The sequence below is a fragment of the Lagopus leucura genome, unplaced genomic scaffold (assembly GCF_019238085.1).
Source record: "Lagopus leucura isolate 7727_CA_CO unplaced genomic scaffold, USGS_WTPT01 Super-Scaffold_100008, whole genome shotgun sequence".
NCBI lineage: Eukaryota > Metazoa > Chordata > Aves > Galliformes > Phasianidae > Lagopus > Lagopus leucura.
This window is the reverse complement of record NW_024962265.1, coordinates 13431332-13456432: the sequence shown is the minus strand read 5'-3', so window position 1 is coordinate 13456432 and position 25101 is coordinate 13431332. Positions and strand designations below refer to the sequence as shown.

The 25101-nt window shown below is 36.5% G+C and overlaps 1 protein-coding gene across 1 annotated transcript in view; it reads left to right on the top strand.

The window, feature by feature from the left end:
• Window positions 1-25101, top strand: part of COG5 (component of oligomeric golgi complex 5) — a 180141-nt gene that overhangs the window by 100406 nt on the left and 54634 nt on the right. Inside the window, exons 8-10 of the mRNA XM_042872950.1 lie at window positions 15835-16000; window positions 18125-18237; window positions 18329-18406. Coding sequence (XP_042728884.1) covers window positions 15835-16000; window positions 18125-18237; window positions 18329-18406 — 357 coding nt within the window. The remainder of the gene's footprint in view (window positions 1-15834; window positions 16001-18124; window positions 18238-18328; window positions 18407-25101) is intronic.

The following is a 25101-nucleotide window of genomic DNA, read 5'->3' as shown; positions in this document are numbered from 1 at the left end:
GTCACAATTACCTTGACTCCAGAAATCAGAGGTGTCAGCATCTCAGAGAGGGGAATGAACAAGTAGTGCAAAAGAAGCTGGAGCTTTTAACAACTTTTCTCATGTGTGTCTAGCTTTTATTTCAGGGTATCTGTAGTACAGGGTGTAATCCAGGAAAATACCATGGAGACTGCAGAAACCTTTGACTGTTGTTTCAGAGATGGTCAGACAGAGACCTGGATGAATTGCTAGTGAAGGTCAGGCGTTGAGTCAGTAGATCCTGCAGGATCCTGTGTTTTATTACTGCTTAGTACGTAAGTAGCCCCTGGTGTCAGAGGGGAAGGTGCTGGGGATAGAGCTGGCTGAAAGAACAAGAGGGGAAATAGTATTTGTATGGTGGAGTGTGTAATTATGTTTTTAAATAATTAATTTCATAATTAACTTAGAAGCAACAGCTACACATTTTGTTAGTTAAACAAATGTAGTTTTAACTACATTTTTGATAATACCCTTAGATGGGTGTGTTGCTAACTGTATTTTAAAACAACAGTAAATAAAGCTAAGACTGCGTAGAACAGTATGCTGCAGTGTATTGCAGACACAGTAGTTGTGCAAAACTAGTTGAGGAAAAAAAGATGTTAATTAACTGAAGTAAAAAATCCAAGTTCTTTGAGTCTACTTGTAAGAAAACAGTTACAGACTGATACTGAATTTGCCATTTGGTAAGTGCTTTTAGTACATAAGTGATTAAATTGCTATCCTAATTAATTTCCAAGGCAACTGCAGATATTTTGAGATGATATTAAATACATAATATTTGAATTACTAAAGTCCGTATTCAAGTTTCTTTGAATATGGCCAAGGATATTTTTCAAGTTCAGTTGAATCACACAGTTCATTTTACCATAATAAACTTCATCTAAAAATAACTTTCACTGAGTTTATATTCCAGTATGGGACTACTGAGATAAATTATGTGCATGTTTTTAGTAAATTAGTTTTTTTTTTTTTTTTTTTTTAATATATGTTACATATTGAAGATTTGTAATATTAACTACTAATTTAAATTATATCCGTTATATGGATGCACATAACTCCTCATCCATTTTTATGCACTCAGGTTGAGACAGACTCAAGTTTAATTTTTAATTCCTCACTGTGGTAATGTTTTAATTTTCTGATGGAGGAAGGCTTGAGTCAAAGGAAGCACAAAGCTTGCCATTGGCTTAGTGAAATAGAAAAGACAGAAGATAGAAAACAAAGTATTGGGTAGGATGAGAACATTCCAAAGACTCGTACATTTTGTGCAGAGATACAGATAATGTAGTGATGATAACAGTGACTTGTGAAGTGTTTGTTCACCTAAGTTAAGAGATAAATATAAGCTATAAGCTAAGAGATAAATATAAGCTGTAACCTCTCGATGTTGTTATTGATGGGGTACAGATTTATTTATTTTTTATTTGTTTTGCCCTTTTTTATATCAAACCAAAGAGAAATGGGTGCTCTTTTTACCTTTTCTCAATCTGTGGCGCATCTTTTTCAGTTTGGCTTTTGGGATACTGCTGTTTGCCTCCTCCTTCCCAGCTGTTCACTAGAAAATTCATGACAGAAGCCAATTCATTTGCTTTCCTATTTTATTACCAAAAATGGCAAAATTTTGCCAATGTTGTCACTTTTCCATTTCAATAATAGATAATAAAGTTGCATGTGGGAATTTTTGCATATCTTCAATTTTTTTAGTGTGGGAGGAATACTATTTCCAGCTCTTACACTGAAATGCTAAAACATGAAAGACTGTATTATGCAGTTTTTTTCCATGATTACCAATATTTTTAGCTTATTTCTGATTCATCTGTATCCAAGTTATCAGAGGCACTGAAAGAAATGGTCACGTATATGCTCTGGATTTGCTTCCTCTATACACTTTGGGAAGACAAAGTGTTTGTTGCACTTGTTGAGCAGAGACACAGAGGAGCAAAAATTAATTGCTAGTCAGACTGACAAAATGCATGTTATGTAGAATGCTTATTATATAGAGTAGGGAAGAATTCAAGCTTATGGAACCAGAAAGCAGTGTCAGAGAAAAGGCAGTCTCTCTATCAATGGATGCTATAGACATTTGAACCTGAATCATGTCTTCCCAAGTAGAAGTATTCACCACATGTTTCGGTACTGATTAAGCTATTAGCTGATAGGTGCTAAAGCTTTTCAGTTTGAGTACAGTGTTGAAATACAGCCCAAGTGGGCCAAGGAGTGTAAGTTTGTGGCTTGCTGGGACTCAGTGCATGCCCAAGGAATGCTTTGTAAGTGTACTCAAAGAGAAAGTTTCTTGGCATTTTGATGGGTAATGTTCTTCGAAGATACTACAAGTAATTTGAAGGTATCTAGTCTGGAATTTCACTCAAAATATTTGTGCTGTACTCACCACTCCTACTCACTCACTCAATATAGTGCATATGTAAAGGTAATAGAATTAGGAAAAAAGAATGTACTATAGCTTATGTCTTAGAAATTTAAGCACAAATTATGAGTAGATAATTTTTGCATAAGATAACTATCAGATTAAACTTACAGGCTTTCAGTTTCTATATCAGAGATTGTTTTTTGAAAATCTGAGTAACACTAGCATTGAAGGGAGATGGACATAGTACTTCTGTAGATTGGGTGAAGCTCCAGAGTTTATACAAATAATATAAATTTATACATAAAAATTTCAGAATTTAAACACTTGAAGTTACGCAGTCAACATCATACTACATTAATAAGCTGAAGGGGACAGTAGATAATGTCCTTTAATCAAAACTTGCTCAGATCTCCCAGCTCTGCCAGATGTACTGTTTCTCCAGAGGTGATAGTGGCATTTTGTTAAAGCAGGAATTGTACATTTTTGATCGTAACTTGCATAGTGTGTCATTATTAATAATGTGTGTGACATAGCAGTGATGCATTTGAACACAGAAGGACAGTATTATATACTGAGGATCCCCTTCTGGACATTCCTCTAGACTTCTGTTGAAAAAAATTGCACGGATTTCAATCATCTGCTATCTTGTCAGCAATACGTGGTTTAAATGACATTCTGATCTCAGTTTAGGTCATCTGACATACCAGAAAACTAGGACTACCTTATTATGTGTATCATTCAGAATATGTGTTTTTGGTTAGAGTAACTAAATTATTTGTTTCTTGTGAAAGATAAAATATGCGTGATCTTTTAGTGTGTTTGATTTTGTTAGTCTGCGTGGCCTCACCTACTGATGTATAAGCAGAAAAAATACAGTTTTTAGCTGATGTGTTCAGCTGTTTTGTGTTGTTTAGTCCTTGTGTGAACTGCTACAACTGTGTGCATGGTTTTAATGGATCAGTTCACTGAGAGAGACTACTAATCTGTAACATTCTGTCAGATGAGTTCTTTGTGTTCAGGATAAACCAAAAACCATGTTTTTAGATCGTGTACATTAATCAAGTTTCAAGCAGAAGGAAAAAAAAACATGTACAGAGTCAGAAAAACCTTTTCGCATCTGCCAGAAATCCCCCGTGCCAAGTTTCATATTTACTGCACGTTGTTTCCAGATGTGCTAAGTAAAATATTGTTGCTATTCCCTGGTATTCTGTATTTTCTGTTTTTGATCTGAGAGATTTGTCTTTCCAGTAAAACTTCACCTGAGTTTGATTCAGATTAAATTAATACATTATCCGTGTTACTTTGAGTATCTTTGCAATAGAGGTGAAGTATCAACACTTCTGTTTTGCGATGGAAAACAGAGGCCCAGAGAGATCTGTAATGCTCTTAAGTCTTGCCACACGCAGTAAGCATTACAGCAATAAAAATGGGGATGGAGAGAGAAAGATCCACATACATAACCTGGCCTTCCTGCTGTGTAGGCACATTTGTAGCTCTTACAAAAATTGCTTTGCTGGCATTCCCAAGCAAACACCTTTCCTCAGTTTAAGTACCAGAGCCTTTTAGGCATAGATGGCTGCTTGTTTAACTATACAGAAGGAAGGAAAGAGAGAAGGAATGAAGGAATTGTGTTCAGTATTTCAGGCCTTGAGTACGGAAGTGCTTGTATTTGGTATTTTGGGCCTGGAGCACATCTTCAGGGAGTTGGGAGTGAAACCCAATGTCATTCCAACCCTGAAGGGCTTTGAGCTGTTTCTCGTATTTAAAAAGTGCCTTGCCCTGCAGCTCCAGCAGGTCTAGGGAGGTAGCATGATGTTCTATGCCTTGTCCTTCTGGCACCTCTGTCATCTTTTACCAGCTTATGGGGTCTTATAATTTACTTGAGCAGATCAGACAACTCAATTGTGCTTAGAACTTGAATCTCCTTAAATGGGGATGGTGTGAATCCAAGGTATACAGGGTTTGTGGGTCAAATGGAAGAACAGCTGTAGCCCATGTGGGGCAGCGTGTCCTTGGCACCTGGGAAGCTGGAGTTCATCTGGGGCATGTAGGCCTCAGTGACTTGCTGGTAGTCACATCACAAGCTCCTGAGGCCAAACTCTACTCAGTGAATTGGGTTTTTTTCCCCCCATAACTTACAAACAGATTGAAGCCATTAGAAAAACTGCTGTTTCACTGAATTTTCATTAACTGCACGGCTATTACTTCTTACCACAGAATTAACGTGGTTGGAACTGATTATAAAAATAAGTTTGCCTTCTCTCCAGTGACTTTAAACCTGGGAGCATGGGAGAACAAACAGCATTTTTCAACATTGCATCCTTTCTGTTGCTATTCTGGCTATAATGCAGAGGCAGTTTACTTAAGCATCTTTTTTAATCTTTCTTTTCTGCTACTCGAAGTTATTTTTTAAAATAGAAATAGAGAAGGCAGAAGCAATGATTGCTGCAGGGAAGCACTATGGAAACCTGTCACGACAACAGTTTGAAATGAAAGAGAATCTTCAGCATCTAAAAACTAAAAGTATTTGTCAGATGCTCAAGAGGCAGAGTTGGAGAGAAAGGAAGTGTAAAGGGATGTACTGATAAGAAAATACACGTTCTTGCTTTTCACTAAGGGAAAATACATTACTGGGCTTGGCCTTGCGTTTATGTATTTTGCAACGTGTTTATGATCTGATTCCTAAAAATGTCCAATTACTGAATCTGTTCCAATGCTGTGTTGGCAATATTGGTTTTGGTTGATTAGACATATTACTATCAAATCTAACTTGTAAATGTTTCCATCTGCTTTTTCTTTTTTGCCTCAAGAAATTGTGGACAGACATTTCTGTTCTTTGAAATAATTAGGTATAAACTCAAAATAAGCTATTGGTGATGAGTGCAGCAATATTTAAGTAGGTATACCTTTAGCGTAGGTCTCTGTGGATCATTGATTGTCCTTATTTTCCAGATGGAAAACGTGAAATAAATGTGAAAGTTGTCTAATATCCCAAGTCATTTGATGTTTGTTCCCTGTGCTTTTGCCAAAGGAAAACCAAATGCATTTGTTCTTACAGTTCTTAGTAAAAAATGCAGAAGATAAAAAATGACTTGAATGTGATGCTGCTAGTAATTATGAGATTGGTGGATTCACTTTCTTCTCCTGTTACATTCATGGTGCGTTTTAAAAGTTGTGAACTGTTTCATCACTATGCTGATCCATAACAGTGTAGAAACACATATATGAATGTGATTTAAAAAGATAGTAGAAATAATAAATGTTTGGAATGCCAGTGATTAATCACTAAAATAAGTACAGTGTCCTAAGGGAAGTCTCAAAAATATGCGGTGAGTGCAAATACCAATGAATTTCATTTACCTCTAATCATTCAAGTTCCTGGATGTATTTTGTGACGTTTCTTGGTCACATTCATTGCTAGTTAGAAGTATTGGAAAGCAATATTTAGTAAATAGAGAATATGTAAATGAAACTTGATATATGTATATATATAAAATTAGAGAAATACTGCTTTTCTTAAAAGGGTTGTTAAGGAAAAAAGAAAGAATAAAAAGGCTTGTTAGTGGAGAAGTCATTGTAAACTAGCTGTTTCATCTCTGTGCAAGTGGGCATTCTTGTAAAATTAATGGAGAGTCTATTTTCACATTTTGACTTTTTTACTGCTAGATTATAAAGCCTTGAGAATAACAGACATAGTGATTGTCTCTTTCTGCTGTGAGATTCTGATTTTTCGGATTTTAATGGATCTGTGCATTTATTGAAATGTATATACTGAATTTAGAAACAGATTATGTGATTGTGAGGACTTTGTTTGCTTTCAGCTGTGATGTAGAAAGCTTTATATCACTTTGCCATTGTGCACTTGCCCTATGTATGGGTAATTTAGTAAGCTTAATGTAATTGATGTCCAGCTGTGGGGCAGTATTTTTTAAATTCTTCACTGCTCCCAGCCTGGACAGGTGGTTAATCAAAATGGATTGACAGATTATGTGTCTGGGTTTTTTCCTTCTTTTTTTTTTTTTTCTTTTTTTTTCCTGTAGGTGTTTGTGACTCATAAATGCAGAATTAGACCGAAAATCTGTGACTTGAAAATACTCCATTATCCAGTACTGCGCTGTACTTCCCAGTGCAGCACAACAAATAGCCTGCACTTTCCGGTGTTTATTTGTAAGGATTTGTTATTCAGTGGCGATGCTAATCTCATCATTTCTGTTCCTGTTTTTATGACAGTGCAAAAAAGTGGTTTATAAATAGTTTCTATAAATGGATATTCCTGAAAATATATCTGATCGGCATAATAGTTCTACCTAACTGCTTTTTATGGTAAAGTATCAGGTGAAAATTGAGAAGTCATTAATGTTTTATATCCCTTCACTGTGTGATGAATCATCACTGAGCTGTTTGCCAAAATCTTTATGTTCAGTTTAGTGACAGTTTTATAAGAGAATCAGCTGGGTGATTTTTAAATTCCTTTTTCCTAAATTGTCCTATTTTTTTTTTTTTTTTCTTCTGGAAGTTCATCTTGATTAATTTGGCCAATTGCCGACAAAATGTTAACGTGTAATCTTCCATTGTTGATGACATTTTAAATACACATTAACATAGAACGTGGTAATGCTTTTCAAAGAATTTAGCTAGCTGTGATGGTTTTACATATCTTCTGGAATTAGTAGCTATGCATTGTGTGGGTTAGGAAAAAATTACCTTGTGTTTTAGATCATCCCATTGAGACTAGCAATTCTGAAATGTGAAACACTTAGTTTGGTTTCATACCAATTAGTAAGTGTCATCTGTGATCACTAAAAAATTATTCTGCGTAGAATATCAGTCATGAAAACAGAGAAATGTTTAATAACATTGAGTTCAGCTTTCTTCTCAGACTGAAATGATTTTAAATTAGAGGCTGCCGCATAATCTGCTATGTTCTGGTTGTCCATCTGTTTAGGTGGTTTCTGTGGACTGGAAGCATGTCAACCGTTACATCTGGGTCAGTTCTGACCACCTTGCTAAACTGAAACTGCACTGAGGCTAGCTAATTTATAGAAGGACAGGAAAGTATCTGATTCTAATGCTTTTTAGGATAATTAATGCAATTATGCTAATTGATTCAGCTATTTATATGCAGAGAGGCATAGGCCACTGCTATGAGCAGCTCAACTGTGAAAGGCTTTGTAAATAAAATATGCTCTAAGGGGAGGGTGGAGGAGACTGAGGTAACAGTGTGTGTCAGTATGGGAACTAGTAAGTAAGTTTAGGAACTGAAGGTAGCTGCCAAGAAGGGTATGAATGGAAGGGTCTGTTTTAAGAACAAGACTACAGGAGAGGTGGAGAGTGAAATGGGAAATGGCTAAGGCAGAGCTGCAAAATGAGGAAATGCTGTTTCTGCTGTTCCAAATAAGAAAGGCAAGCTAATATTAGATTTCATTGAAAACAGTGGAGATAAGGCTGGAATGAGAACCATAGAGATTCTTCTTTGTCACGGATGCTGCAGTGCTTTAATTACAGAGGTTTAGACACTATAGGACAAATGTAATCACCATTGAAATAAAGTATTCTTCCTCCAAAGTCCTTGTCCATTCAAGTGTTCTACACCATTTTGAATGAAGTGGTTTCTGTTCGGCTTAAATGCTCTTAGGTAAACAGTGGGTATGAAATTCTGCCAGCAGTGACTGACCCAGGCTTTGGTTGGGTCTCCATATAATCCATCCCAGTCTATTTAATTGGTACTTTACTGTATCTGTCTCCCTTCAAAGCTGTGGCTACATGAAGGTTCTTTCTCTCCAGATAAGATAGTATGTTACTGTTAAATGCCTTTTCCAGACTGTAATTCTATTTGTGGTTTGTAGTGTTGACTGTTGATTGTTAACAGGTTCAGAAGTAATGCAATTAGGTGATCCAAGAAGAACGTATGAGGCATTAATAAGCCACATCTGCATAGAACAGAGTGAAAAATCTGATTGAAAAGCCATGATACTCATCTAAACAAGATAATATAATTCATTTTGCCTTTTTTCTCAGGTTAGGAACCTGTTCTTTGTCTCAGTCTCCTCTGAAAAATGAGTGTTTCATTGTGTTATTGATCTGCTATTCAGTACCACATGAAATTCTGCATAATTGTACATATGGAGGTGTTCTTATGATAACAAAATATTTAAATTGTTGGGTTATGTTGAAATTGCATACAGAACTGGAAAGCATGTTGCATCAGAAAGCGGAAGTCTTGTATCAAAGTGCTGCAGTTCCTTGTGTCCTCCGTGTTGATTGAATCAGGCACTTCATTGTTATTCTTCTCCCCTTTCATCTGCCTTCTTTGCTTCTGCAGGTATTGTCCCCAGTCATTTAAACATGCACATAATAATGGAAAATAATTTGAAATAAAATAACTTTGTAAAATGTGTCATTTTTAACGTATTTGAGGGCACTTTAGAGCTATTGGCAATGTGTAACGCTGATTCTAGAAATTAGATGCTGTCACTTGCATAGATAATTATTTTCTTGTTGCAGAGACTCACAGGGGAACAAGAAAACCCAGATGGTTTTGGTAGGTATTTAAGTAGTTTAGAACATACCATTTAAAGGGTGTTTTGTCTGAAATTTTTTTTTTTTTTTTTTTTTTTTTGGTAAACAGAGAAAAACAAACAAGTTACAGCTCTCTGTAGTTCTTATTCCTGATCATAACTGCTAAGATTGAATTAGAAGTAAAACCTAAGATTTCTGTTGCTTGTAATGGCTTTGTTCAACCAGTTAGCAGAGTGAGCGCATGCATAATGATATTCTGGGGTGAGAAAAAACATCTGGTCACAACCTGCTATCCAGAAATCAGAAGTACTAATGAGATTCCGTGTTCTTGTGTGCTTCGGTTATGGACTTCAGTCAGCAGGTGCACCTTGAAGCTGCATTGGGTCAGGAGAGATGCTACTCTCTAACCCTTGTCAGAAAGCAGTAACTGGGCTTTCTGTAGTGAATCCTCATCTTCAGCTTAACTATCCTACTGCTTCTTTAGGGCTTTAGAGATTGGCCAAGTTGTGTAAGGTGCGAGATACATTTTAAGAAGTTTGATTTGGCCCAGATACCCCCATGCTCTTATAGACTATTAGATTTAGCATTTTGCATGATTTATATTCTGAATTTATACTCTTTCTGAGCACAAATTCAGCCTTGTAGGATAAATGTTTTAATTGTAATGGTCTACTTGCTCCGGTTGATCTGTCCTCAGAGGTGCCGGATACTTACTCTCAAATTACTGTCACGTTGATAGCCTAAGGCATGGCAAACTTTGGAATAGAGCTTGATGTTTCATGAGATAATTCTTTACGACAGTTCCTGATGCCTTTCTGTTCCATTAGCTCCTAGCCATCTGTTGCTTTGATTACACTATTATTGAGAATAAGTGTTTTGGCAAGCTATTTAGCTGTGTTGAAAAATCTTGTTTCTTTGCTTTCTAGTATTTTATTGCTGCTGTTTTTGTATTTTCTTTCTTTTCTCAACCTTTGTTGTGCAGTGCTTCTTGTTATTTTCTTCTTGTTACTCTAAGAAACAAAAACCTGGCCTAGCTGAAGGAAACAATGACTTTTTTAGCTGTTTTCCTCTTAAAAGTAGCTAGTCCTTCTACACCAGGAAGTTGTGTATTCCAAACACGGGCTGACAGAAGGTAGATATGATAAGCTAGCCATATTTAAATAGTTACCTTTGGGATTTTTGCCTCTTAAGGCTTAAAATCTGTTTTTTTTTTTAGTGTCAAACCAACTTGTTATGTCAGCTTTGCCTTCAGTAGAAAAATATAACATCTTAACCTCATGCTTCCTCTGAGCACCACGAAGGTCAAAATAAGAACTGGAAGGTTGTTAGAAAAAAGTCTGTATTTGATTTTACGTTGTCAATTTAACCTTTTCATGTATTGCTTGGATTTTAAAGATAAACAGAGAAAAAGACAGATGGGATGATAATGATCAAATGGATATGCTTTCCAAAGTAGGTTCATTTTTAGAAGTTGTGATATACTAATTAAGTTTTTCAAGGCCTGGACTTTTGGAAGTGAAATAAAATAGTGTTTTTAGAGTACTTTAGAATTAATTGGCATTTAATTTCTACTTTTAGTTTTTTGTTATTTTTTTTCCTGCAATTAAAATAGCAAAGTGGTGCTGCGAAGCAAGAATTCTAACAAGTCTTAGTAAGCTATTAACTGCTCTGTAGGTCATTTTGGGTGGCCTTGGTTTCTTTTACTTCTTACCTTTTTGAGTACTGTAAATTGAGTTGCAATTTGTGATTAACTTACTTTTTTTTTTACACTTGTTTTCTGCAAGAGCCTACTAAGGTCTACCTGTAATTGATATCTGCAGTGCTTACAAAACCTTCCTCAATCACTTCACCTTTAAGTAGTTCTTGTCATTTGGGGTAGAAACACTGACAGTGAAAAACTTGCTTGAAGGAAGCAGTAAGATGTACTGTAGCAAGAGGTGAGGAGAAAATAATGTAAGTGAATAGCTGACCAGGGATTTTCAGACTCACAAAGAGTTCTTGTTGTCAGAATATGTGTGCGTGCATTTGCAGCATATTAAAAACCTTTGCAGAAGCTATGAGGGATGTTTTTTCAGGTGTCTGAAGCAACCTGTACAGCTGTGTTGTGCTGGAAATTGCAAAAGCTGCCTCACAGAAACAAAATCAGCTGTGTGAAGTACATGTAGGAAATTAACTGAAATAGTTTCCAATCTAGTAAATCTACTATCAAATAAAATAACTTAATACAAAGTGCAAGTCATAGTTACTCCAAAGTACCATTCTGGAAGCTGCTTTTTTTGTTTGTGTTTTGTTTTGTTTTTAATTTATTCCTGTGGAACCTGTGGAAGGGGACTGTGTGGAGCTTGCTGGGGGTCCATCCCCGTGGGGATCCACAGTTAGCTCCACATAGTCCCCTTCACAACAACTTTTATATTCCCAGTCAGTGAATGTTTGTAAGCTTGCAGGTTTGGTTATTTCAGTTTGTGCTCTCTTCTTCTCTTAATGTATGTTTTTTTTTTTGAGGACTGGGGAGCGTTGTGTCTTTGTTCAAAATATTGCTCATGGTAGTTCCTGCTTGCCATAGCATCAGACCACTCTACTGAAGTGATACCTGGAATTTATGAATGTGTCAGTAATCATGACTGTTCCTTTAGCTAAGCAACCTATGTAATTCTTTCTATATTTTGTCATGCTGTCTGTGTGTGTGTATGGGACATGGTAAAAGTTTTACTATAAAAGACATAAAGACATTACATTGAAATCACAGCTGTTCTCTAATATCTACGTACTTTTTATATATAGATTAAGTGAGGGATTGGTCAGAGCTTGACTTCCCTGTGTATGGTGCTTCTGAACAGTTGAGCTGAGGAGAGTTTCCTTGGAGGGCTATTCTGATTACGTGGTACTGGCACTTGTGAAATGTGACAACAAGACTGTTACTTACCTAGCACTAACTTGTCATGAAGTTTTGATAGTCAAACATAGTGTAGGACCAGATATATTTATATATTTTGGGAAATTCATTTATGAGCATTGATAGTCCACACAGGTAAAAACCCTGCAACATTGGGTCGTATGGACAGATTTGCACTGTGTAAAGAAACAGATGCTGAGTTCCTTGGGACTGCACTGTCTGGGGAAGACCAGGACACATGGTGAATCCCGTGCCCAGAGAAGATAGAATGTTAATTTGGAAGCTGTGTTTTAGGCACTTGAGCTAATTAATTTTGCCTGTCATCTAAGGTTCTTATTTTCAGTTCAGCCTTATGTTAGGGATCTTCTTGTCCCAAGATTAGCTCGGTGTCATCACCACACTTTTTTGTGAGGCTTGCTCATCCAAGCTGTTTTTCTAACAACGAGGAAGAAAAATTGCTTTTTATTTAGCCACGCTTTCAGAAAATTGTTCAGATAATGCTAGTGCCAGTGACAAGATAAAAACCTATGGTGGTGGACGTTAAAAAATAGACAATTGCAGTGTTGATAGGGAAAAAAAAGACTTGGTTTCATCATAGGAGACATTTATGAATTAGAAATTTTGTAGGTATTCATGTATGTTAAGTCTTCTTTTTTTCTATCTGTTCTTCACAGGGATATTATTTCTCTGGGAAAGGAAGTAACCAAATAGGGTTCTACTCTGCAGAATAAATGTTGTCTGGGACGAGGCAGGATCTTGAGGTTATTGTGTCTACTTGGCTTCCCTTGAAAACAACCGCATGATAAGATCGTGAAAGCAAAATAAACATTCATACTGAATGACTACAGAACTATTCCAGGTCACTTCTTTTTGCCCTGCCTGCGATGTTTTACAGAACCAAGTGGGATGGAATAGTATCTATTGAAAATGATTCTGCTAAAATTAACAGTTTTGAGGATTGAGAAAAGGAGCATTTGGTATGAGGGTACCATCTCTGTGTTCCTGGTGCTAATGGGTGTCTTCATGTTCGAGAAAAATTGTGACAGTCTCGATTCTCAAAAATGTTTAGCTTTAAGCTTTCTCAAGTAGAGAAAAAATATTACAGGCAATTTCTTAGAAAGAAAGTCTGTTGGTGGTGGCAAATTCTGCAATACTGTTTGTCTAATTTTTTTTCAGTGTGTTTTAATGATGAACAGTCTCATTTTGAGGTGTGTATGCAATCTTGCATATATTTTTCTTGAATGTTTATGTTTCCTTCTTGCTTTCTAATGTTTTATTTGTACATAATACAATTGTTCCCAAGAGATGTTCATTTTTGTTGTTTTTTTTTTTTTAAAACGTATTGTCTAAGCCTAGAAATTAGCTGTGCATAGCAAATGCAGTTCTCTTGGGGGTAGTGCTGAACCCACAATGGACTTCATGTGGCCTGTTGTGGGCAAATGAAACACAGATGTTTTTGTGGTGAGATTAGCATTGTGTATGTTTATAATATATTATCAGGGTTTTAATGTATCTCTAATCCCAGTTACACAGGACAAATACATGAACTAGAACCCCTCTGTCAGGAGCCATTCCACAGCTTGAAAGAAGAAGTAGGGTATCCGTGTAATTTTTGTTTTTCCATTTGCTGCTAAATTTCAAAGATACTTCAAGTGCATAGCAGGTTTCCATTAATGCGTTTGGGTTATTCCCTAACTATTCCTGACTTCAGAGTGAATTGTTTGACATCCTCCATCTAAAACCAGGTCTTCTGAAACAGAGTCCAGGCTCTGTGACAACACATTTTTATTCCTTTCTTGACCAGCAGCAGGTTAGTTTGCTAATCTGTGGGAGCACTGAGGATCACAGGATTTTTATAGGTGTTGCCTATTATCAGGAAAGTATTTGACTACAGGTTATTTGAAGCTGCATAAACAGTGCTATGTTTGCCTTTTGATGCTATTCTTTCCTTTGTTGTCAGTTAATATATGAGCATTTACTGATATCTGACTGTTAGTGTTGCATTGAGGTGGTATTGATTTTTCTTTAAAGGCTGTGTCTGGATTTAAAAATTTTTAAGTAGCCTGTAGAAATCAGAACAATTTCAAACTTATAAATGGGATGTGTACTTCCTTGCTTTTCTTCCTTTCAGTTTCACTCTCTTTTTTCTTTTCATTCTATTTCCCATTCACTTCCCATTTATATTTTCTTTCTGTTATTCATTCTATCCCCAAATTCCCTTCTTGCATTATACTATCCTTCATTTTCTGATGTCTCATTAATCTTCCAGTCTTTGTGGCTTACTTTTCCACCTCCACAAGCACACCCACAGGATGCCTAGAAATTTTACAGCATACCCAATTGTCAGAAAACTAAACCTACAAGTCCCAGACCCATCATACTCTGCTAGGAATGCTTGTTAACGCCCACACTGTTTGGGAAAAGAAACTGGTACACTTAGTGTAAGGTCTGCAAACCATACTGTATGCCTAATATTACATTGCTTTTCACTAAACGTGGGACCTCCTCATTGGGATTGAACAAGGAAATAGGATCTAGCTTGTTTGCTTTAGTTGTTATTCTGATCTTCTTAGTTATACAAAAAAAACTAAAAAGAATGCCATGGACATGGGCTTATAGCACTGTCACCTATGAAACAATAGATTTGGGGAAAATGAACTGTTCGTTAATAGATTAGGAAATTGTAAGTGAATGTAGTGACAAATTCTCAGTCCAACAGCCATATCATAGCTTTGCTCATGTGGCATCAGTGCAAGGTTCTCACACTTGGGAATTAGATGAGCACATCCACTTTTTTTCACTCAATGTCTGACTGAAGAAAACTGTCACCTGGGGAAGGTGAAGCGTAGTTGTCTTTCAGTAGAAACTCCTTTACTGTTAAGTCAGCAGCTGCTATTGCTGCAGCCAGAAGCAAGAGCAGTGTGATGGCATGGGGCTTCAGTGCTAGAGAAAAATTAAAGTGGGGTTTCTAGTGAGATGTTCTAGTGGTCTCAGGTGCTTCTGTCCTGTCTGGGTGCAAGGATTTCTGTTGAACCATGTTCTTTTCTGCTGGCAGAGGTCACTAAGAAAAGTGGCAAAAAGTTGCATCTCTAATGTATGAATGATCATCTGATCTCCCCCTCCACTAATTGCCTACAAATTGTAAAGAAAAAAGGAGCAGTCAATGTTTGGATGGCAGTGCTTTGTTCCCAGAGGCAATAAGTCGAGGCTTTTTTATTGCTGAACAACACCTGTGCGAATGGGTAGTGTTGCTCAGTGGAATTTAATCTTAATAAAAGGTCTCTGAAGCAATGGACCTGAAAAGTTTTTTTGGATAATTTTTTACTCTCTTGTATTTTGGAAAAGCTTCCAATACATAGCTTTTTTTTTTTTTTTTTTTTTTTTTTTTCTTTTTCCTTTCCCTTGTTTGTCAGGCTTTGGAAGTAATCACTGTGTTGCTTTGTATTCTTAATTCTGCTATGAGTAATGTAAGAATGTGACATTTAATATCAGCACTACAAATAGAAATGTAGAAATACAGTCTTTATTTCTGTGTCAGTCAGTAGTGGGGTCTTGACCTGATTGCTTCTGCTTGCCCTAGGGTTAGTATTTTCTTTTTTAAGTCTGTATGAGATTTAATCCACTGTTTAGCACTTAAATGACAGCACTGTAACAAATATTATGTGTTGAAACAATATTACTAGTTGCACCATAGGTGATTATAGCTGTACTGTAACTAACCTAGGAATTATTGAATCAATCACTGGTAACCCACCTCAGGATATATTGCCAACTGTGCTTCCATTTTTCTGTTCTTATTCAGAGGATACTGCCAAAGGAAGCAAAGCTAAGCATTGCTAAGGAGACAAAGGAAATCATCCCTCTCCTTTACTCTGTCATCTGTTATGCATACAGTTTATTTAATGTTAAATGAAATGGATTAGAAGTCTGAACTTTAAGATGAACTTATCCTGTAAAATGATTTCTAGATCATGAGTGGGGAAATCCATATTGCAGTTAAAGGTCCTTGACATTTTTGAAAACCTTCTTTCTCTAGAGTCCTACTCAAGTGGGGACTGCTCTTCAAGTTTTTTATAACCTTGGAACTCTGAAGGATACCATTGCTAATGTGGTGGATGGATACTGCACTGTGCTGGAGGAGAACATAAAAAATGCTTTGGATATCAAAGTACTGACCCAACCATCTCAAACTGTTACAAGAGGTATGATATTTGTTTTACAGAGAATTGTACCTGGTTTGCTTTAGTAGAAAAAGATACTGTATCAAACAGAAGAAACTCACATCCAGACCTGTCACGGGAATGTTTCCCTCCTTGCTTTGGGCCAGTAGGTATGTCTTAGAAATCATCCAATACAAAACTCAAACTGAGTCTGTTGTTATTGTGCTAAAAGATTTTCCCTTATTTTTTCATCCTTATTTTCCTCACTTGCCCAGGAAGTTGTCCTCTTTAGTTTACAGTTTTGCAGCCTTCTCTTATGAGTTTGAAATGGAACGATGAATCCAAATTTTGCTTTCTTTGTGTTGGTGAAAGTGTGGATAGAGATTGTCTGCAAGCAGTGGAACAAACACGAGACAACATTGTGATGCTTTTGTCAGATGGAATTCCTTTCAAGGCATTGTTTTTAACACAAGAAAATGTTGCACAGTTCCCACATGTAGTTCCTACATGTTAATTCAGATACCGAAGAATACTGAGAAGTTATGGAGGGACAAATTTGAACATTGGCAACATCACTGAATCACATCATGTAATAGATGAGGTTGCCAGGGACCTCTGGGTCCAACTCCTTCAGCTCCCTGCTCAAGCAGGGGCATGCAGAGCATATCCAGGTGGCTTTTGAAGATCTCCAAGGAGGAGACTCCGCAACCTCTCTGAGCAGCCTGTGCCAGTGTTCCAGTACCTCCACAGTAAAGAAGTTCTTCCTTATGTGCAGTCAGAAACTGTTGTGTTCCACTTTGTGCCCTTTGCTTCTTGTTCTTGGACTGGTTCCATCTTCATTACGCTCTCCCTTCAAGTATTCGTATGCATTGATGGGCATCCTCTTCTCCAGACTGTACAGTCCCAGCTCTCTCAGCTTCTCCTTGTAGGAAAAGTGCATCAATCCCTTCATTAGCTTGGCCTTACCTGAACGCTTTACAGTATGTCCATGTCTCTCTTTGTCCTTGAGAGCCCATAACTGGACACAGTACTCTATCTATGGCCCACCAGGGCTGAGTATAGTGGGAGGATTAGCTCTCTTGACCTGCTGGCAACACTTTTCCTTATGTAGCAAGGAATACTGTAAACATTTTCTTTGTGGCAAGGGCTCATTTCTGGCTCATGTTCAACCTGGTGTCCACCAATATCTCTAGCTCCTTTTCTGCAGAGCTGCTTTGCAGCTGAATGGCCCACCGTCGTTTTGTTTCTCAAAAGCAGTGCTCACTCCACACAGTTTTGTGTCATTTGTGCATTTATTCAGGATTTGCTCTATCCCATTCCCTAGATCATTTATGAAGATGTTAAACATGGCTGAACCCAATATTGACTCCTGGGATTCTCTACTCATTACTAGACTCCAGCTAGACTTGCTCCACTTACTGCCATCATCTCAGCCTGTTCATTCAGCAAGTTTTTGATCCACCTGTCTACATATCCAACCTATACTTCAGCAGGTTATCTATCAAGATCTCATAGGGGACAATGTCAAAAGTCTTACTGAAGTCTAGATAGAGAATATCCACTGCTCCCCTTTCATTCATCAGGTTTATGATTTCAGGTTGGTCAGGTATGACTTCCTGTTGGTGAAACCATGCTAACGACTCCTGATGATTTTCTGCTCTTTCATGTGCTTGGAAATGATAACTAGGATTAGCTGTGGTGAAAATTTAACACTTTTAAAAAACTTGCAGCAATTTTGGGGTCTGAAAATATGATCACTATCATAATAAAGAAATACAGCCCCCTCAAGGAGATTGATGGTATAGAAGTTTCATGCTCTTCAGCTGGAATTTCATTTCTTTCAGTTTGCCTGTACATTTAAGTTCTGAGCTGAGATGGCTATGTCTTGCTATTACATGCTTCAGCATGCCCATTGATGTTTCTGTGGAGATATGAATCAGTAAAACAGATAATAGTGATTAACCTTGAGTTATCCTTGTTGAACTTTAGCATTTGATTGAAGTTTAGAAGTTAAAACAGCCAAAGCCATTCGCAAAGCTTTGTTTCGCAGCTACTGTAGGCAGCTCTGGTCTTTTTCAAAGGAAATTTCTTATGCCAGTCTATGTATTTTATGTTTCACATGTGAAATCTGAACTGTGCTATTATTTGTTTTTAAAACATATGTAGGTGGCCCTGGTAGAGCTGCTATGCCAACACCTGGGAACACAGCAGCTTTTCGGGCAGCTCTCTGGACCAACATGGAGAAACTCATGGATCAGATCTGTGCTGCTTGTGGACAGGTACTCAGCAGCTAATTCCTAATTGCTTGTGAGGCAGTTTCGTGTATATTTGAAGGTGGCACTTTTCCTCCCAATTAATTATTTCTTACAGGTGCAGCACTTGCAGAAACTATTGGCAAAGAAAAGAGATCCTATTTCACATGTCTGCTTCATTGAGGAAATAGTTAAGGTAAAGTTCCAATTTAGTTAATTTAATTTAATTTAATTTATCAATACGTTTTAGTAATTGTGATAAGGAAATCACCACGAGAGAATGCTTTTGTTTGAAATTTTAGATCTTGATAACAATTCTATAATTATAGTAATGGGAAAGCACTGGAAGTCAAAGTAACGCTGAAAGCTTTATTTATGGTCTTTGGATTACATCTGTAGGGTAGCAACATTATTTTTACAATAATTTCTTTTGTTTTCTTTAAAGGGAGCTGATAAGGCACCACTGTCAGTTTTTATTACTGATCATTAATGTCATTCCATAAAATACCATGTGATTTGAGCAATTAATTAAGTCTGTTAGTTTAGCATAGAAAAATGTTTCTTCATCTAACACTTTCAGCCATCTGTTTCTCTACTTCTTGGCAATATTTTCCTTGAAAAATAATCACGGCTGTTCTTTTGAATACCTATTCCTTTCCATTCAATTTCATTGTTTTCTATTTGTATTTGGGATAATGTGATTAATGGTTTCTTTCAGTGTTAGGAACAGGAGCTGAAGCTTCTGAAGCTCTTTCATCAACCTTGGTAGATGAGAGGAAACAAAAACAAAAGACGTGTTTACGCAGACATCTCTTTTTTCCATGTATATGACTGGATTTTTAATTTACATGAATTTAATTTTTGAAATACACTGGGGAAACTGTTCACATGCAAATGTGGTCTTCTCAACAGTAAGAGCAGCCAGTGGAGGTTAAGCACAGTGTATAAGTTGATCTGTCAGTTAAACCGAGCTCCAAAAGGTGTTGCATAGAGCATTTCTTTTCTGTGGGGTGATTTAATATCCTCTTTCTGTGTTGAAAAAACAAAAAAAAAAAAAACCAACACCAAAACAACAACAAAAAAACAGCAAACACAGAAAACAAACCTAACAACAACATAATCCACAGCTCAAAAAGCTTAGAAAGTTTAGCTGCTTTTTTTTTTTTTTTTTTTTTTTTTAATATTTTGTTTGGCAAAAACAGCTATTACTGCATGTCATTCAGTAGATTAGGTTTTTTTTTAAGAGAAGCTTAGAAACCTGGAGACAGAAGGAGGAACTCTGGAAGATTCTGGAAAAACTGGGGTGGAAAATGAGCTGAGATAAATGAACTTGCAATGTCTACGACTGTCTCCCATCTTAACCCTGTGCCTTCTCAGTTTCATTCTCCTCTTTGGTAGAACAGCAGTTGAGAAGAGGATAGGAGGTTTTCCAGTTGTTAAGGATGGTAATAAAGGGAAGCCAAAGAAAATCTTGTATTGTTCTCGAGAAAAATTAAACATGCAAAAGTAATTTCAAAAGAGGCTAGATGCAGAATGGAAAAAAGTTGACTAGAAGGTAAAAAGCTTTAGGGCTGTGGTGTGCTAGGCTCATTCCATGTTACCTTTTGTGACCTTTCCTTCCCACAGACTTTGTATCACTGGATTACATCTAAGTGACAAATTGTATTTCCTAAATGAAGTCCATCTATTTCTTTACCCACAATTGTCCATGTTCAATGATTTTACTCTTCAACAGCTATTTTGGCGATGGTTGTCATTCTCTGTGAACCTTAGCTAAGGAGCACTGGTACATCCTTGTCCAGGTCTACTAAAACTCTCCTAGCATGACACGGTACTACCTAAAAGGTATGGCTCCAGCCTACAGATGGGTGAAGTCATGCCATACAGTACAGCTGTTTTTTAGACAAAGTCAGACACAAACTAGATGCTGCTGAAATTCAGGAAAGTACGTGCAGGTAGCCAGATGGGAGAGTGTGGATTGTTGTGTACATTGAAATTAGAAATAAGTAAGAAAGTGGTAATTTGCCATTTACTAATGAAGATTCCATCTATTATTAATCCTAACTGAAACAATACGCTTTCTACAGAAGATGCTTTGTAGTGGCAGAAAAGTTGTATTTCCTTTATCATATTCAATTTCATTAATAAATGTAGCAAATGAACAAAACAAACTAAAGGTACTAACATTAAATTCATTCTCCAGGGCAGCATGCCCACAGCAGAAGATAGGAAAAAATCATCCACTCTACAGTCTGTGCACTAATTACTGTTACTGATGTCAACATTGTGATTATAGTCATCTTCTGCAGCAGCTGCAGTACCACTTTGCCTGTCCATCTGCTTCCTTGTTTTGATTACTGCAGTGTTAAGTATCGTCCTAGGAAGAATAAGAGGAGACCCAGCTTTTTGAAAGCACAAGTCCTTGGAAGCAACTTGCTTTTTCTTTTTTCAATCATTGCCTTTTTTTCTATTAGGATTTTTTTTTTGTCTTTCTCTTCACTGCCTGCATTTTCCTAATTTTGTGTTATGATCTCAAAAGTGTGCTTTCTGGCCTTTTAATTACCTGTTACCATACTCATTCTCAGTAGTGTTGTACGCTGTTATATCCAAGTATCCAAAGAATAGTGAAAAAAACCCAACAAATTAATTAAAGGATTCACAAAATCAACAGAAAAGAAAACAAACAATAACAACATAAAAAAAAAACAATAGAACTAAAAAATCTGACTGATAGAGAAACTGAGGCATAGAACTTTATAAATTTATAAGTACTGCTGGTCAGCATCAAGACAATGACAGTACCCACATCTTTTCTACATTGTGGTTTCTCTTTTTAGTAACAGAATTCAATTTCTTTTTTTTTTTCACTGTTAAATATGGTCAAGAGTAAAGTTGGCATACCCAGACTTGCATGAGTACCACAAAGAATCTGCAGATGGAATTTACGCTCCTGTTTGTTCCACTTCTCCCCTTTGCACATCTGGATTCTCACATTTGTCCTTTTCCACAGCATGAAATGAGTGCAAAGGAATTTAAATCTCCTTTGAAAAGGACACGTGCCCTGATAGTACCTTGTCCCATTTCATGCTAGTAATGAAATATAAATTCATTTTTGATCTGTAAATACTGAAACTATAATGTGCATTTCCTAAAAAATGACCTGAAGATATTTAAAGGAGAGATACACTTAAGACTGAATTGACTTCTTTTTTCCCCCTAGTCTGTGAGTAGACTTCTTTAATGACTAGATCTTAGTTCATAAGCAAAGCTAAGAATTCAGAACTCATAAATTCTGATATATGGTTTTGTGGAAAGAAGATTTAATTATGTACTTTTTTTTAAAAGATTTTTTTTAAAAGAAAAATTTTTTTTCATACTCTTGAGGGTCAGACATGATTTAAACAATGTAAAGTTGATATTTTTGTTCACCTAATGTTGGGCTAGTTTAATCACTTCTCTTAGTTGCTTAATTTACCTTCAAAGAGCTAATAGGTTACTCCAGTTTACTCTGCTTTATTTCTCTATGTGTAGTGACTAATCGTGCTTCAGCTATTTTAATACCTAAACCACAATTGACTTCAGTGTAAATCACAGCAGAGCATATCATCCTATGACAGCCAGTTTCCTAATTGGAGATAAGAATCTCTCCTAGCCCCTTGTGGAAGATTTGGAAATGAACTCTGATCCTTATCTATTTTGGGTCTGTCACTCCTACGTAGGCATCAGTGAAAAGTTCTGCAAAGTGAGAAACAACCCCGAAAGTGACAAATGATTGTCTGGGGGGTGTTGGGCTGGTCAATAGGTGGAGTGAGCCGGGTTTTGTCACTAATGGGAAGAGGTCAGGAAAGAAGGGCACTGTCCGTGAGAGAGCAGAGCTGCCTTTGATCCCTTTTGATCAGCTGATGTCCACATTTGTTAACAGCTCAGGAAGACAGCAAAACCTGTCATTTATGTAAGGCTTTGGGTAAAAGAGGGAGCTGAGAGTTACAGGGAGTGTTATTCTGTGTTTTGTGGAGGGCTTATATCATTGCCTCTCCTGGTGAATGCTTGGTGAGTAAGCAGGCTATTTTCTTGAGTTGTCAGCACTGTCAGTACGAGGTGTTAACGATACAGAAGGAAATGTCCTCACAATTACATCAGATAAGGAAAATAAATGGAAAATATAAGTGTTTATTTCCCAAAACTTACATTTCACCTTATTTTTTCTCTCCTGTCCAAACTTGTTAAAAAGATGTCACTGCTTTAAAGTTACTCACATCCTAACATCACATGTTCACATTCAATTGACTCAATTAAAATAATCCTAAGTGGAAAAAATTAAAAATAATCTAATTACTGCCTTACTTAAATTCACAGAATAATCTTTCACCTATTATTACAAGTATGTGATTTATTTTCTAGTATCTTTTGTAGAAGCAGAGTTGGATTATTTTCTTCTGGTGCATCATTTCTGCTGTGGTTTCTGTTTATTATTTAAGCATTAGCAAGACACTTTGGGGAGATCTGAACACAGGTGAATGAGCAGGTTTGTCATCCCCAACATACTAAAGATGCTGTAAATTTCAAAACTACAGCTTTTCCTGCTGACTTCTGTTGCAAGATTTCTCTTTAAAAAAAACAAAAACAAAACCAACTTTTACTAATTAAAGAGTCTTACTTCTTGTTTTAAATGGATCCATGTGTCTGCAGCCAGCCTTGTTGAAAGTAATTCAGTTCTAATTCAGATGGGAGGAACAGAGCCCATGTAATGGTCTTCTAATGACACTGCGTTTTCTCTAGGACTTTAATTCTGTTTGCCAGAAATGTGCAGCTCTAAATGGTGTCAAGGCTGCATTGGTTGGTAGATTCTAATGACCTATGCTCATTTACACTTCAATTTTGTTGGGCTCTGTGCCGATTGTAGTCCAGACATAACTGAAAATTATTAAGTCAGCTAGACTACAGTCAGGTTACTATTAGAAAAAAAATACATTTGATGTCAGTGTCACCTTTTATCATCCATTTTTGTCAGTCTTAACCTGAGCCACTGGGGTTGAATGGACATGATAACAAACTACCCCTTCATCCCTGGGTGAGGTACATTATAGTCAAGGTGAAAGTGTAGAGTTACAGCTATGCATACTAAATCAGTTCTGTGGGCAGAAAGCAGCTGCCAAGTCCCTTGGGTAGTTACTGGCTTTTGGAAACACTGACTTCATTTACATCCAGTTGATGCATATGTTGCAGAAGCGTGGAAGAATTAATGTTTTTTTAAGTAGTTTTGATGATAGAGGACACTGTTTAAGACCTAGGTACTTTTGTTACTTGCAGATGCATTTTTCTAAGGAGTCACATAGGAATTCTTATATTGGAATTGGGAAAAAGCACGCTTCTTATATTCTAGTTAAGATGCTAGTGTTTAAAAAAAAAAAAAAAAGATCTTGTTTCTTTTGTCTGATGCATAAAGAGACCTTTTTAAAATGTTGCTCTATTGTTGGAAGTCTAGAAACTATTACACCTTGGTATAAGGTGATCAACACTGTAATTAAATTCTATGCCCTACAGTAAAACAAAACATCAAGGTCATTTTTAAAGTCATGATGTCATTTATTGGCATGTGTTCACCTACAACATTCTAATGTAGACAATGTTAAAAATTCATATGCCCTGATCTTTTTTAAAATTTAATCTAGACTACTTTGAGAAGCTGGACAAGGTTTATTTGACGCAATGATCTGTTCTCTTTCTTTACTGATTCATTGCACTACTGAGTGCAGTGTGAGTGTGATGGTGTTTTGTTCACAGTCTAGCATTTGGTTATGTTGTTGCTATAGAAATAGTGCAAATACATTTCTTTATTTCTGTCCCATAAGATCTTGCTGTGCAGAATTCTTGAATCATTTGCATTCTTGCTTTATTGGTGGAAAAGTATTTACACTGTCCTTTAAATGTCTTCTGTTGTTAGAACAGTGTTCTTGAGTCCCATATTTCTTTATGGCCTTTGATTACAGATAGAGAGCACTGTATGTATTAGTATGCAAAGCCTGATTTCAGGAGCCTGCAGCAACTAGCTGCATGGTAATATTCAGTTTATTGTTTTACATTTCAAAGGGTCTTCACAATAAAGATATTTTCCACATTCTATTCAGAGTATCAAAATTTCTACAGGAAAAAATAAATTGGAAAAGATTGTCATGAAGGGGAAGCCAGTTTAGAATCAGTGGGTCAGATTTATTATTTAAATGTTGGAATAGCTATTTCAGACAAACACAAATATGATAATTCACAGATGGGAAATTATACTCATTTAGTTCTAAATTTACAGTGTGGAGGAAATAGAGACATTTGTAAAAATAAGTATATGTCTTTTCAGCATTTTATTGCATTCCTATCTAATACCAAATAAGGGGGTATTTTCTTTCTCATTCATTGAATTTAGATTTCATGTCAGATGCCAAATAGTTATATAAAGAACACAGCTCAAGAGAGTTCATTTCTGTAACAGCAAAGTTAATGAGGAGCTTGGTAGGTTTTTTCCTAAATGGGATAAATTGTTTGGCTTTTATTTTTGAGGTAACTTTAAGTCAGGTTTCCAAGCTGTGACATTGATATTATTGTAGGATAACAGTGGATACAAATCTTCAAATATCATTCCTCCTGTGGTACTGGTACTCACTCACTACTATTTGTTGGTTTATTAACTTAATAGTAGCTATTAGCTGAAGATGGGTTATGCTTTTTGAACTATGAAATCAACTCATTCCATGTAAGTGGGGAGTTCTAGCACTTGGATTCTGTTAGTGTGGCGGTTTGTTTTTTTTTTCCAGTGAAGACAATCTTGTGATCTGGTAAACAAGGAACATTCACCTAAATTTTCAATCTGTACAGCTGAGTAATAGTGTCACTTTGCAC